The sequence below is a fragment of the Centruroides sculpturatus genome, unplaced genomic scaffold (genome assembly GCF_000671375.1).
Source record: "Centruroides sculpturatus isolate CEXI.00-Female unplaced genomic scaffold, Cexi_2.0 scaffold653, whole genome shotgun sequence".
Taxonomy (NCBI): Eukaryota; Metazoa; Arthropoda; class Arachnida; order Scorpiones; family Buthidae; genus Centruroides; species Centruroides sculpturatus.
Window position 1 is genome coordinate 354,017 of NW_019384874.1, and position 14,524 is coordinate 368,540.

The 14,524-nt window shown below is 32.2% G+C and overlaps 1 protein-coding gene across 1 annotated transcript in view; it reads right to left on the reverse strand.

The window, feature by feature from the left end:
* Positions 1 to 7,285: 7,285 nt before the first annotated feature.
* The window catches only part of LOC111630919 (adenosylhomocysteinase-like), a 46,789-nt gene continuing 39,550 nt past the window's right edge, over positions 7,286 to 14,524 (reverse strand). The window contains exons 6-9 of the mRNA XM_023375078.1: positions 12,928 to 13,135; positions 8,441 to 8,646; positions 7,671 to 7,865; positions 7,286 to 7,606 (exon numbers count right to left, since the gene is read on the reverse strand). Of these exons, the coding sequence (XP_023230846.1) occupies positions 7,475 to 7,606; positions 7,671 to 7,865; positions 8,441 to 8,646; positions 12,928 to 13,135 (741 nt within the window). The 3' untranslated portion in view covers positions 7,286 to 7,474. The remainder of the gene's footprint in view (positions 7,607 to 7,670; positions 7,866 to 8,440; positions 8,647 to 12,927; positions 13,136 to 14,524) is intronic.

The following is a 14,524-nucleotide window of genomic DNA, read 5'->3' on the forward strand; positions in this document are numbered from 1 at the left end:
ATTCAGCATGACACAGTCCTCAGAAAAACACCACACAGTCCTCAGAAAAACACCACACAAAAGTGCCAGTGCTGCCAGCTAAAACACATTTCAACAAAAAAAAATATTGGAGTAGTCCAAGATATAGCCAAAGATTGCAGCGCCACAGCACTAGCGAAAATTTAAATTTGCCGACTAGAATTCTTTCGGATAACCGACACTCTACTGTAATTATTTCTGAAAAATTGTGAAGACAGAAAAGCAATCGACCCCACAAACAGAAAAAAACATGACTAATAAAAATGCAAGACTGTATGTATGTATGTATTTTTATTATTACATAGAAATAAACGTAGTAAGAAAGTACATATTTTTTTATTTTTTGGGATCTCCAGAACGAATTAATCAAATTCCCATAAAAACCTATGGTAAATCGATAATCGGTTAGCGAACAAGTCTTGGAATAAATTATGTTCGTTAACCGATCACCCACTGTATTAAAAATTTTGTTCGTTATTACCAGTTACACCTTTTTGTTATAAAACTCATCCTACTCTCAAAATTAAGCTTTCTGCTATTATTGTAGTAATTAAAAATATTTTTAAAAATTTATAACAAAAACTCATAACAGATGGCTACCATGCATAATTTTATTTATTTTGCTTACAGTAAAACTCGTTACTTCGATAACAGATAATTCGAAGTCAGCTCTAGTCCACGAGCAAAAGAATAGATTTTTTTCATATATTTTAGTTTGGATAATTCGAAATACACGTACAATGACCTGGCGTTACCTTGCCCAGTGACTCAGATTTCGAATTAAACGATATTTTCGATCATATTACGTGTTTTTAAGAAAAGTTTTCACGCCGAAGTGACATTTTTGGTTTTACCAATTATACACTGATTTATTAGACATCCGTTGGAAATGTCTTATTTTTTTCCTGGAAGAATTCACATTTATTATTGAACAAAAAAATTTCCAAGTCGAACTTAGACGAGAGTGACGTATATCCAGTGTGTCGAACTGTCACCTTTTAACAGCGTCAACATCGGACTCGATGATCAATTAGTGCTTACTGAACCGTAGCACTATGCAAATGTCATGTGGCGTGATTCCCGGCCGACCAATTAGCCATCACCAGCCGTAGCGTTATGCAAATCTGTGATTCTCAAGCCGTAGTTTTACGCAAATCATGCCGTGTGGCGTGATTGTTTGCTGACCAACCAGTGGCTGTACTTTCAAAAAGACAACGGCCACTTTCACCCATCTGTCGGTGACAGTTATGACTAAAAAAAACTTTGCTAGATCTTACTTTCGGGGGAGGCCTTATATTTAGCAATTCAGCAAAACCTATGGTAGGTTTTATTTTCAGAGCATGTCTTATTTTCGGGGAAACACGGTACGTTTTCATTACATACACGCAAACTGATGGTTTTTCCGAAATACGAGTTATTACTTTGATATTAAAGCATTTGTAACCAAACGAATGTCATAATTTTACTCGAGAATTACAAAAAAGTTCGGATAATTCGAAATCGTAGTATTTTGGACCCTCGAGTTTCGAAATAACTTTTATATTATAGTAAAACCTCTATTTTTGAAATAAACATTCAGAACAGCCGGGAAAGTTACGCAACTCTCATTGCTGGTTTTTTGAGTTTTTGGTTTCACATACCAATGATATCATGACAACCATACCAGTCCTTTACATTTGATTTTTGAAGTAATTAAAAATTATAATTATAATAAGAGTTGTGCAAGATAAAATAAATAATGTTAGGTTTCATATAATTGTTTAATGAAATTACGTGTAACTAAAATTTTGTTATACTTAAAATAGTTATATCTGTGTTTAAACTGTTATTTTTAATATGATACAGTTTTATCTACTAAAACTTCATGTCTTACAGAATTATTAACAGGCAGTGTTACTTATTCCTGTTAATAATTACATATGAAAAATCTTTGAAGTATTTCAGAAATAAAATTTGATAAAGCTTAATTAGATGTCAGGTAAATGTTTAAAAATGATTCAGTAACAAAATATATTCCCATGGTTATTGGAATTTAATTGAGTTTCACTACTAGATTTTCAGCCTTACTATGATTTTTCAATATACAAATTTTTATAATCAAATTTATTTTTATAAGAAAATAGGAAAAATAGAGCATCATTGAAGTATCCAAGGTTAGATAAAGATGCTGCTATTTTTTCCAATTGCCCATCATATTTATCATATGCCTCTAATAAAAGAGAATCTCCAGGAATAAGTTCAAAAATGTTTAAAATTTAATTTTTGTTCATGCATTTATAAAATGATTACATATATTGTTGTGTTGTTTAATTCTGTTATAACTTACTGCAATGTAATTTTTAAAGTTTATATTGTCATTATAGTTTTGATTATATAAAAATTCATTATAATATTCTGAAATATGTGAAAAATAATTCAAGAAAGCTTCCAAAAGTACCAATAAAAAATGTTTTTTTGTTAAATGCTATTGTACAGTTTTGTTTGCTTAAAGGTAACCATGGTATTTCATTACTTTATTTCTTGTTTTTTCTGTACATAATATTGAATTGAATAAAAGTCATTTTGTAATTACACCAAATTTTGATGTACTGTATGTAATATTTTAATTTAATTTACTTCAGGGTATTATTTTTCATTGTTTTTAAAATCTTCTATTTTAATAATGCAAAATTTAGTTTATTTTGAAGAAAAAGAGAAAGTAAGACTAACAATGTCACCATAAACTCTTTTTATTCAAACAAATATTAAGTAACTAGCAGGTGGGCCCGGCGTTGCTCGGGCAAAGATAAAGATTATTACGTTACAGTCAACCTTACCCGTTTTCACAGAATGCAAGAATTGGGTCCCCTTGTTTCCAGACTAATTAGAGAATTTTTAGATGGGTCTAAAAATATGTTCGATTTCCCGCAAAAACGAAAAAAACTGCATCTGCATATTGCACGTCGCTTTCTCTTAACAATTCCATTGTNTTATCTCGTCTCGATTATATATATAGATTGAATAATGTCTTCTGATAAAAAGCATATTGGACATGTTTTATGACTTTCAAATAGGATATAATGCTGTGCAAACAGTAAAATCAATTGTAATGTCTGAGGAAAATGGTCGTAATCTGATTTACTATTTACCACAAAATATCAGTGATTTGATTATGATAGTATATAATTCCCTCCACTAGAAATACCATATTTTTCGCCGTATAAGACGCACCGGCATATAAGACGCACCCAATTTTAAAGGAGGCAAATTCAGAAAAAAAAAGATTATGAACCAAATTCTGTAGTAAAATATTTTATATCAACTGTATAAAGTTAACAGCAGTTAAGAAAAATTTTATGTCAACCATGTAACATACTAAGAGCTATCTTTACTATCATAAACAGTCAGCAAACAGTGAAAGTAACAAAAATAAGGCTGTCATGTTTTTATTCTAACCCCAAGAATTCCTCTTCTTTGCTGCTATCAGAAATGAGGAAGGACAGATCCACGCAGTCATTGTCATCACTTTCTTTCTCACTGGTGTCAAATAAGACGTCGTCTTCTGTTCCATCCAAGGCATTACTAATGCCACACTTCTTGAATGATTTTACAACAATGTCTTTCTTTACGGAGTCCCATGACCTTTTAACCCATTCACACACTTGTGTGATAGTGGGCCTCTTCATCCGTCCAGTAGGAGTCAGATCATGGTTCCCAGCTGCCATCCAGGTGTTCCACTCCTCTCGCATCAGAACTTTGAACGGTNGCCAATCGCAGCGCGAGGCAAAGACCGTCCAAATACAGTGCGAGGCAGAGCGGAGCTTCCTGGTATCAGACGGCGCCAAGAGGTGGAAGGGAACGGAGTGGCCGAGTATTCCTGCGGTTATGTATGTATGCAGAAGTGGAGGGGCAGCGGAGGGCCATGGTGGGCTTTTGTATTCGCCGTATAAGACGCAGGCACTTTTTTCCCCCCGATTTTGGAGAGAAAAAGTGCGTCTTATACGGCGAAAAATACGGTATAGTCCGGAAATTTTCAAAATGGCCTAAGTTGTCTCAGATGTGGGTTTCAATAATAGAGAGAGACAAAAACAGAAGAAATAACAGAAGAAAGGATACATCTGACTATTACTTATGACCAATACAATTATTGGATTGCAATTTGAAAAAATTGTAGACCTGTAAATTCCCACTGTTGCCTGTGTCTTTCCTTAATCTCGAGAACAAAGTTAGTTAGATGAAATCAGAGACCAGATATGGAAACCTAAAGGGCTGGAGGTCCCGATTAACTATATACGAACTTCCGATGCAAACAGGAAGTCACGTTATTTCAATTCAAAACTTTTCCCCCAAGAGGTGTTAGATAGATGTCCAGCACAACTCTACAACTCCATTTCTAATGGAAAAGTATATTGTACAGGGGCAAGACTACTAATTTGAGGTGGAAAGCATATATTTTAAATTAAATAAATCAAAAATATGATTAAAAATTGCAGCACAGAATTGTGACAATGTCACAATAAATAATTGCTCATTGTAGATTAATTTGCAAAGAATGAAGTGTTAGTAACAAATGTAGAAGCATAGAGGAAATTCAACATAGATTACAAAAGCATTTCAAAGAAAAAACAATTAATAAAATTTTTATATACTTTGTTTTAACAATTGTTTATAATTTTAAGACAGTGAAGAGAATCGTGTGCTATATGCTATACACGATTAACAATTATTGAGTAAATGTCTTCCATGACAGATCATGTAAATGTTAGGTTTTCCACTAACCATATAGCTCGTCCATCTATATACAGGGTTCCTATTAAAATTATTGTTTTAATTTCCATGACTTTCCCTAACCTCCACTAAACAATTTTGTACAAATTCCCCGATCCTCATGTCCCTTACAGTATGGTACATTGACAAAATAAAACAGCTCTTGACTTCCTGTGCACATATGTTTTGCTTCTCTAATGTTTTATTTATTTTTTCTAATTAACAGTTATATATTTTTTATAATTGCCAAATTATTAATATCAAAAATAAAATGTTATATTAAAATTCTGTTATTAATCCACAACCATAAATCTACATGGTTTTGAAATAAAAAAGAAAACAAAAACAATTATTTTTTATTATTCATTAACAAATTCTATATAATTTAAGTGACTCGTACAACATTGAATTCATATAAAATGGAATAATCAACAGTGTTATAGGGGGGTCGACTTGTATAGTACAAAAGTATATATTTATTAAATTTCTCTCTTAAATTTATGAAGTTCAGGAAATTTATTATTATTTTGTGTACAGTGGAACCTCACTTAACAAGCAAAGCAAATTGTAAAAAATGGCTCTCTTAACAAGCAACGTTTTGCATAACGAGTGATGAGGAGAGGGGAAGTCCCAGATTGTGCACATGCTACATTAGTCTGTGTTTAGCACTCATTCTGCTAGTGTTTCTTGTGATCACACATTTTTCCCAACTTGTGTTCAGACATATTACATATAAACAACAACCATAGCCCATTATATAATAAACATGCCAAACAATATGCCAAATTCTTGGGCTATGTAAAGGTAATAATTAAATATTAGAAACTATTGTATTTCAAAATTTTTTGTTTTCTGCAAATCTAATTTGCATTCCAGGATGGTTCATTCCACACCACAAGAAAAGATGAAGATGACTTATGCTCCTTAATGTATATTGTATAATTTTCTTTGAATAAATGTTATACATAAAATATTTGAGTATTTTTTTTTGGCATGGAAAGTATTATCATATTTTACAATAATTTATATGGGAAAAGTTGTTTTGCTTAATAAGTGTTTCACATTATGAGTAACATTCTGGAACAAATTATGCTCGTTAAGCAAGATTCCACTGTATTTTGTAAATTTTTGAAAAAATTTTGTATAAGCTTGGGAGAAATCTTGGGTCCTGAAAATATTCTGCTGTGAGCCTGCAGGACTATCTATGGGCCTGAGTGGAGGAACGAGCGAATTTCACACAAAATTACGACTTTGTAATTTAATTTCTTAACACGATTGTTATAAATAAAACATCACTCTAGAAGGGATCAGATGACGTTCTCTCTAAACAAATGGAAAGGAATTTTGACAAGATGGCAAAAGGAAAACGTTCAATTGTGAAAAAGGGACAGCTGCTATTACACATCATCGGAAGAAACATATGCCTGCACCTGGGAATGAACCTTCGACATGTCAATAGTTGATCACATGATCATTTTCCCAGGCATCAAGCATAAAAGGTGGAGACACCAAAGTCCTGGGCGGTCGTCCCATACAGAGTTCAAAGGAAGGTGAATAGATTAATTAGTGCCTGGAGTAATCAATGACTAGGTGCCAAGTTCAGCGGACCTCCACAAACGGACTGTCCCGGCCCATGCAAGTCAATGATAAGAAGACCCGCCATACAATTGCCAGTCCTCTGAATTCCTCTCTCTCCGATCGAACGAACATCATCTAATTTGACCAACGAATATTGAGGTATTTATAATTATTGTAAACTATCTCTCAGCAGAAGTAGCAACAGAACTAGGTCATTAGGTCAGCATGCAAGCTGATTAAAGCTTTTTGTCAATCCCCTCCTTAGGAGTGTATATGTAACCTCATTTAACCGCATCTAATCTTAGGCTTAGTTATACATATCATTTGTTTAGTTATATAATGAATTCTTGTTGTTGTCTGTTAAAAACCTGTCTCCTGTCACTCCAAAACACGGACACTTGTCGACTTTCCCAACCCCCTAGCCACTTGAAAAAAAAAAAAAAGCCATCCCAAAGACAAAGTGGGCGAGTTCTATCAACTCGACGGTTAGAGGGCTCTGTCCCCTCGCCCATATTCTCACACTGCACTTCTTTTCATAAGTTGTATTGCACCACATTACTTCTTGCTGCCTGCAGACAGCTACTTAGTCAAGCATATAGTCAACAAAAAATCAACAAGACAGCCAAGGAAACAAATTCCTTGACATTTTGACAATTTTTAACAAATTCCCTGACATTCCATAACTTTTCCTGAATACTAATAAAAATTCCTAAGTTTCCAAGTGCACAAAGAACTCTGTAGATAGCTAAACACTCATCACTCATCTAGACCTATCATGACCCACTGACTACCAAATTTTTATGAGTTTTGCCTATACAAACTTTGTCACATGGCAAATTACAACAAAATGTTCCTTGTATGTTGCTATGTGACGCTTTCGCCAATCCCAGGCCTACTTGGCATTAACACGGACTAGACATAAACCGAGCATGTGACAACAGGGTTTGGCCATAGTAAAAATTAAAATCTTTATTTGGAACTAATTTCGACTTTTCCAGACAAAATGAAATTTTTCAATCAATATTAAAACATAATTTTCAAATAGCAGATGCACTTCATTACAAAAATAATTGGTTGAAAAACTTTCTTTGCTTTATTATTCCCAGCAGCCTACATCTCAGTTGAATGATAATCAATAACGGTAATGTTCGGGTTTAAAGGGTCCGTCCCGATCTAGACTCAGATACGCAGCCTGATTTTCGCTCAGTTTACTCAACTTGACGTTAAGATGCTGGAGGTGGAGGGCGGCCACTTCTTCGTCCAACTGCAACAAAGTATTTTTATTGGTCCAAATTATTCTTTTACCTATCCCAGTCGATTCAACTTACCTTTTTGGGCAGGAAATAGACGCCCACTGGATACTGCGTCGGTTTCGTCCACAGTTCAATCTGGGCCAACACCTGATTACTGAAAGAGTTACTCATGACAAAACTGGGATGTCCCATGGCGCAACCCAGATTGACCAGCCGACCTTCGGCCAATAATATTATGTGGTTACCATTGGACAGTTTGTAGCGATCCACCTGAGAATGAAAATTGTTAGTCTTTTCTATTAATATATTTTACCTGAATTTTATCAAATTCTATAAATTGCCAGATTAACCAGCGTAAATAAAAGCTGACAGTTTTGTCAGTTAAGACATGTTTCAGATGCTAATTTACACAGTGTGACCCAGTTGCAATGGCAATTTTGTGAAAAATTTACTTTCATATGAAATGTTATACGAGGAAAGCAGCTACTAAGTGTACAGTAGAACTTGGATAATTGTAGAATATATTTGGTATATAAAAATTATGTCCATTTTGTATTATGAATTTTATGTTTTGTTCAAAACCAAATTTAGTGTATTCTAAAAACTTCCTTATCTTGTTTAATTCTTACATTAGTTTTAATGTAAAGTATAATAAATTTGAAAAAACTACTTTTCTTACAATCTGATGTTCATAAAATTGTGTTAACTACTGTGTGCATTAGATCAGAATGCCAAATGGTGGAAAACATTACTAGATTTTATAGTCAAAGCATCTTGCATATAATATCCGAACAGTTAATTATTGAGAATGGGATTAAATTATAGATATATTTTAAATGACTTACTTGAGGTTTAATGTTAACTTTTTCTACACAGTTTTCATTTAGCCATTTAACATCTATCTCTATGTCAAAATGGCCAATGTTGCAAACTATAGAATCATTTCTCATCTTCATAAAATGTTCGCCTCTAATTATATCACGGCAGCCAGTTGTCGTAACAAATACAGATGCTTTTGTGCACGCTTCTTCCATTGTCGTCACTTCATATCCTATTTAAATTTATAAGTTTTTAGTTGAGTATATTAAGAATAGTTTAAAAATGAATACATAAAAAATTTTATTATTTATTTAATGATGAAATTAAAATAGTAATTATTGAAATCAACTATTTTACTAATGAGTTTCTCAGAGTAAAAAAAAAGTAAATATAATAAAGGTGTGCTGTCTGAGTAAGCAAGGTAGGCGATGCATAAAAAATTTTATCAGATTATGAGTTTTTTCACTGCATAAATGCAAATTTACCTTAATATTTTTACTAATATACATGCATTTGGTACGTCAAAAATTTTTATTCTTGCGTCAGATGTGAAATCTGATGCAAGAATAAAAATTTTTGGAATTTCACAGCACCCATGAACTAGGATAGGATTAGGAATGTCTTCCTCTCCTGTGAAGTCAATACACAACTCTTTAAATACCATCAGTCAGGAAAATAGCAAGAAATAAGAACTGCTCATTTCTGTCTCATCATGTAAGTGAAGGAAGCATATCTGACAGGCAATGTTGCTGCAGATAAATTTGAAAGTGTACTAAAACTTTATAGAGCATTGAATTTACAGAAAACACTGAAAAGTGAAATATTTTAATTAAAATTTTTTAAAAGCAACTTTATAACTTCAGCACTGCTGATAAAGTAAAAAGTGATTATAAATAAATGAAAACAGCACATTAAACAAAAAACAAAAAAAAATGCATATATTTTTTAAAATTTAGTTAACTACTTAATAAGTGACAAAATTTTTTATAAAAACCTCCCATGCTATAAAATTTATATAGCTACTAGCTGCAAGGACCCGCTTCGCTGGGTTTTTATTTGTTCGTACATTTGTATGTAATATAGTTTTTTTATATATATATAAAAGACTGTTTTTCTAAGTATTCTAGAATCTAGCTGCAAGGACCCGCTTCGCTGGGCAAAAAGTAACGATAGTGAAGATTAAGATAATTACATTATAGCCAATCTTATCCATTTTCACAGAATGCAAGAATTAGGTCCCCCGTTTCCAGACTAATTAAAGAATTTTTACATGAGTCTAAAAATATGTTCGATTTCCCGCAAAAACACAAAAAACCGCCTGTAAATCTTGCATGCTGCTTTATCTGCTTTATAACACTTCCTTTGTTAACACTTCTATTGTTGACACTTCCATTGTCACACATCTTCAAAGTCAACCACTTTCAACCCCATATCTCCCACACCCATATAGCACAGAATGCGAGAATTAGGTCCCCCGTTTCCAGACTAATTAGAGAATTTTTACGTCAAGTCAAACAAACTATTTTCAATTTGATTAATTTTCTGGAACGTTTACAATCGTTCTATAATCAAACCAATTCGAATTTAAAACAGTTCAAACATTTTTAAAATTGAAATAGAAAATCTTCAAAGTCAACCACTTTAAGCCCCCATATCTCCCGCACCCTTATAGCTATCGAGATGCAACCACCATAGTGCATGAATGGAGACTTGGGGCTACTATCACATACAAACACCATTTATGTGCGATGTGTAGTTTTGGCTGAAAAGTGAAATATAGGGACACACACACGTCCATTTATATATATATATATAAATTTAATTTAGATAATTTTACTGTAATGCTAAATTGTCATTCATTAAAAATATAAAAGTAAATAGGATGACTTAAATTTTAAGTACTATATTATTGATACATTGTACCAACTTAACTACTTAAATTACGTAAAATTACTTTCTTTTCCAATTTTTAAAGTTTAATGGACCTTGAGGTCAGTAGCTTTGGTAAAGAGTGACATAATTTAAGAATAAAAATGTAGTGTTTTGATGACATACATTTTACACTATCACAAATTTTAAATTTTGTGCCAAAAATAGTTTTAAAAGTGGTACTGACTTACAAATTTGATAAAAATACATTGAATTTGGTACAGTTGCATCAACAATGACACTACTTATGGAACTGATTTCAAATCCTGTCATTCCACAATGTTTACTAAAGTGCATGCATGAAACACGAGTCTGAATGTTTTCATTTGATTTTGGTGCCTGTCGTGCATGTGTCAACTTCATTTGTGAATTTTGTCTGTTTATACAAATCAAGATTTGTATAAACAGACAAATTTTGCTGCTATTTATAGGATATTGCTCATATGTCTCCCAACTTAAGTTTTTCTGTTCATTATAATCTAAATGGTAAAATTTTTTCTTCATACCTACTTCCAATAGGACATACTATTAACATACAATAATGCTAAATTTATTACCAGAACATCTTTCATTATGTTTAACATTTATATATAAGAATAGCTATTTTCAATTATACATTATAATAGTTTAGTAATTTAAAATTCTTTTTCACATGCCAGCAAATTATAAAAAACTTAATTTTACTAGAAATTTTTATTATAGAATCCTTAAAATGAAACTTGAATGTAAACTAATTACTTCAATAAATTAAAAAGGAGGAGAAAAACCTCTTTAAACTAGAATAATTTACTTAAAATTTTTTTTGACTGTCTTGAACAGTTATCTTCAGGTTATAAACAAAGTTCTAATATATAGAAATTGCACTTGAGAACTTTGTATAAAACTTGAAGACAGTTCAAGGCAGTTAAAAATGCTTTGTTTTTCAATAAATTCTGATATGAAGGTTTATTTTCATTTAAACACATTTACCACTAATACACTTTTTGTTTAGTCTTGTATTCAATTTTACAAGCTCTGTGATGGCTTTTCTTTTTGCTAGACTTATTACACTATCAGTTTCTAATTGATGGTGTAATAAGTCTAGCAGAAAAGAAAAGCCATCATAGAGCTCAAAATATTAAACACATTTAGTCGAATATAAAGAAATAAGGCAAATGTCAATCATTAACTGTAGTTTATAGCAATTGACATGACATTAAATCATGTTTACTATATCCTTTAAACAATTTATGAATTCATTAAGTTATCAATTTATGTCAATCAAGACATTACTTTTTTAAAGTTTATCATTGCAAGAGCTAACAACAAGTTTTATTATGGATCTATTAGAAAGCTTTTATGCTAAATGATAACGTATTTCATATATTCAATTCTATCTAGGGTTTGGCAAAACTTGGTATGTTGTTACTTGACAAGCAAGGTCTAGATTTCTGGGTCAACTTTGTATCAGTTCTCATTTTGAACTTTATTGAACTTTGCTATCTATGATACATTTGCACATCTATGATAAATACCTAGTTTAGTTGCTTTCTTTATTTAGGCCTGCATATTGACATTTCACACATTTAGCAAAAAAAATTAACTAATTAACATTCACATCCTGTTTTTAAAATATCTCTTTAGTTATAATTACCAAATTATTGCTATTTGTGACAATACATTTTTTGTGACATTTCAAAAGGAGGGGAAAAAAGTCACCTTAAACAGAAATGAATCAACTAAATAATATGCATATTTCACTTAAAGTTTAGTTTACTTTTTCCATCCAGTTGTATTAAGCTACTTTGTTATATCCTTGTGGCTCTGACCACACCCATGATAGGATGGTTGGGTGGAGAGGAATGGGACCCAACTTATCTGGGTCAGATGGCCCATGAAAAATTCCTGGAAAACTGCTTGTCCCATATTCAATTCCAGATTCCCAGAGCAGAAGGCCAATGTCTTAGCCATCTTGGTCACCTGTTTGTCAATCTTCCAACTTTGAGACTGCCTGGACAGTTTTCCAAACTTCTTCATTTCTTTGGTTTTTTACTATATCTGTTTTTTTTTTTTTAATTTTTGTAGAATAAACAAACATAACATGCATACGCCTATTTTGCAAACAGTCCTGCCAGATTAGTGACAAATCATTTGATTATTTTCTGAATCGGCCTGCAATTTATTTTTATGGTTTGGCCTATTTTTAACTTTTTGCAGTGCAAAGTTGACTTAAAAATACTGTCATGCCAACTGTACTGCCAGTACAATGTGAAAACAAAACTAAACTAGTTGTATTTTATCTTTACAGATTACTAATTATAAGTAATCTCTAAGATAAAATACAATTTGCAGGTTATATTTACTAATTCCATTTTGTTTCCTTACATCTTTAATAATAATGCTTTGACAATTGATTATTTCCATTTAATTCTGTTAAAATATACAAAATTTGGACTCTGATCTGAAATATCCTAATTATATCAAGTACTCACTTCTGAATCTAAAATTTAAAATATTTAAAATTATTCAACAAAGAAGAAAAACTTGATTGTAATAAAATAAGTTTCATATTTATTTATCAGATATAACTTAAACTTAAATTTACCTTCCATTGCAGCTTGTAAAGCATTTATAGGATCTATTTCTGTTATGATAACTCGTGCTCCAAAAGCACGCAAAGACTGGGCACTTCCTTTGCCAACATCTCCGTATCCAGCAACAACACAGACCTTTCCTGCCAACATTATGTCTGTGGCTCTCTTGATACCATCGGTGAGAGATTCACGACAACCGTACAAATTATCAAATTTGCTCTGTAATAAAATTAGAAATAATGTAATTAGAAACTATGACAACTTAATACATAATAATTAATATAAAACAAACTTTTATTTGAATAGATAATTATAGGAAAGCATATGATGTATATACTGTAGCATTACTGTACTCTCCCATGATTAATAATCATTTAAATTACATTAAAATCTTTATTTTAAAAAGTCTTATTTATGTTTAAATGTGAAAAATGACTAATTTAACAATTGATTCTTCTCTAGGGAGTCTACATAAATAAAGGAAAAATTTTTACAATGGAGTCTGCCAGAATGTGAAGTTTGAGAAACCACAGTCATGATGTACATCTATTGGGTCAATCTGTATCCAAAGGCATGCAATTTATCAAGACTTTTCAAAAATTTGTATTAAGTTGTGTTTCCCTTGGCCACAGATGAGACTGGGTGTAAAAATGCAGACTAGTGAAGGCAATTCTTATCAGTGATAGCTATGATGTCCACAACTTTACCAGACTCTGATTGTTTCTTAAATTAAGGAAAGCACAAATTCTTACCACTGACAATCAAGATCCAAATAACAGCAATTTTCTTAAAGCATTGAACAAACAAATGGACTCCTATTGTATTCCTGACAATCTAGACACTGATACCCATCTGCAGAGGCAAATCCAGAAAGAGATACACAATCAAATCAATACTGGCAACGCCCTGGCATTTGAACATCATGAAATTGATAAAGCCTTCTCCAGACTAAATGAAAGAAAATCTCCAGGCATTGATGGAATTAATGCCAAGATCGCCAAAGCAATCTGGAGAATGATTCCCAACCATTTTACCAAAATGTACAACTTCTTCACTATACCTTTAAAATGCAGTCTAGTTTACATCTGTCGAACGTTTTCGGTCTGATTCACAAACCTTCATCAGGGTCGAATTATCAATCGAAATATATTTCAAATTTGCATAACGGAGATTCCAAACTGCACGTTCTTCTCGATTGCGCATGCTCATAAATATAATTTTATAATTTTAAAGTTGCCGCTTTCCATGCCGACGCTATTTTGTTCGATTCACGGAAATTTATATTACGCCCTTTTTCTTTGCTCTTGTAAATGTGCCAGGCTTCTGCATATTTTAGATGTTTTATATTTTTCACTTTTTGTATGACATCTGCCTTGCTCCATTTGATGTCGATCTCTGTTGGATCTGCTATCGCGTAATTGGCCAAAGCCGTGACTGGTTGTTTAAAGCTTACATTCTTTTTGTGCTCCTTCAATCTTTCATTTAATGATCTTTTAGTGGCTCCTATATAATATAACTCCTTATTTAGCCTCCTATCATACAACGGTATTCTGTATACACCTGGGATCAGCCTCCTGTCAACGGGTGTTTTGTCGTTTCTTAGCATTT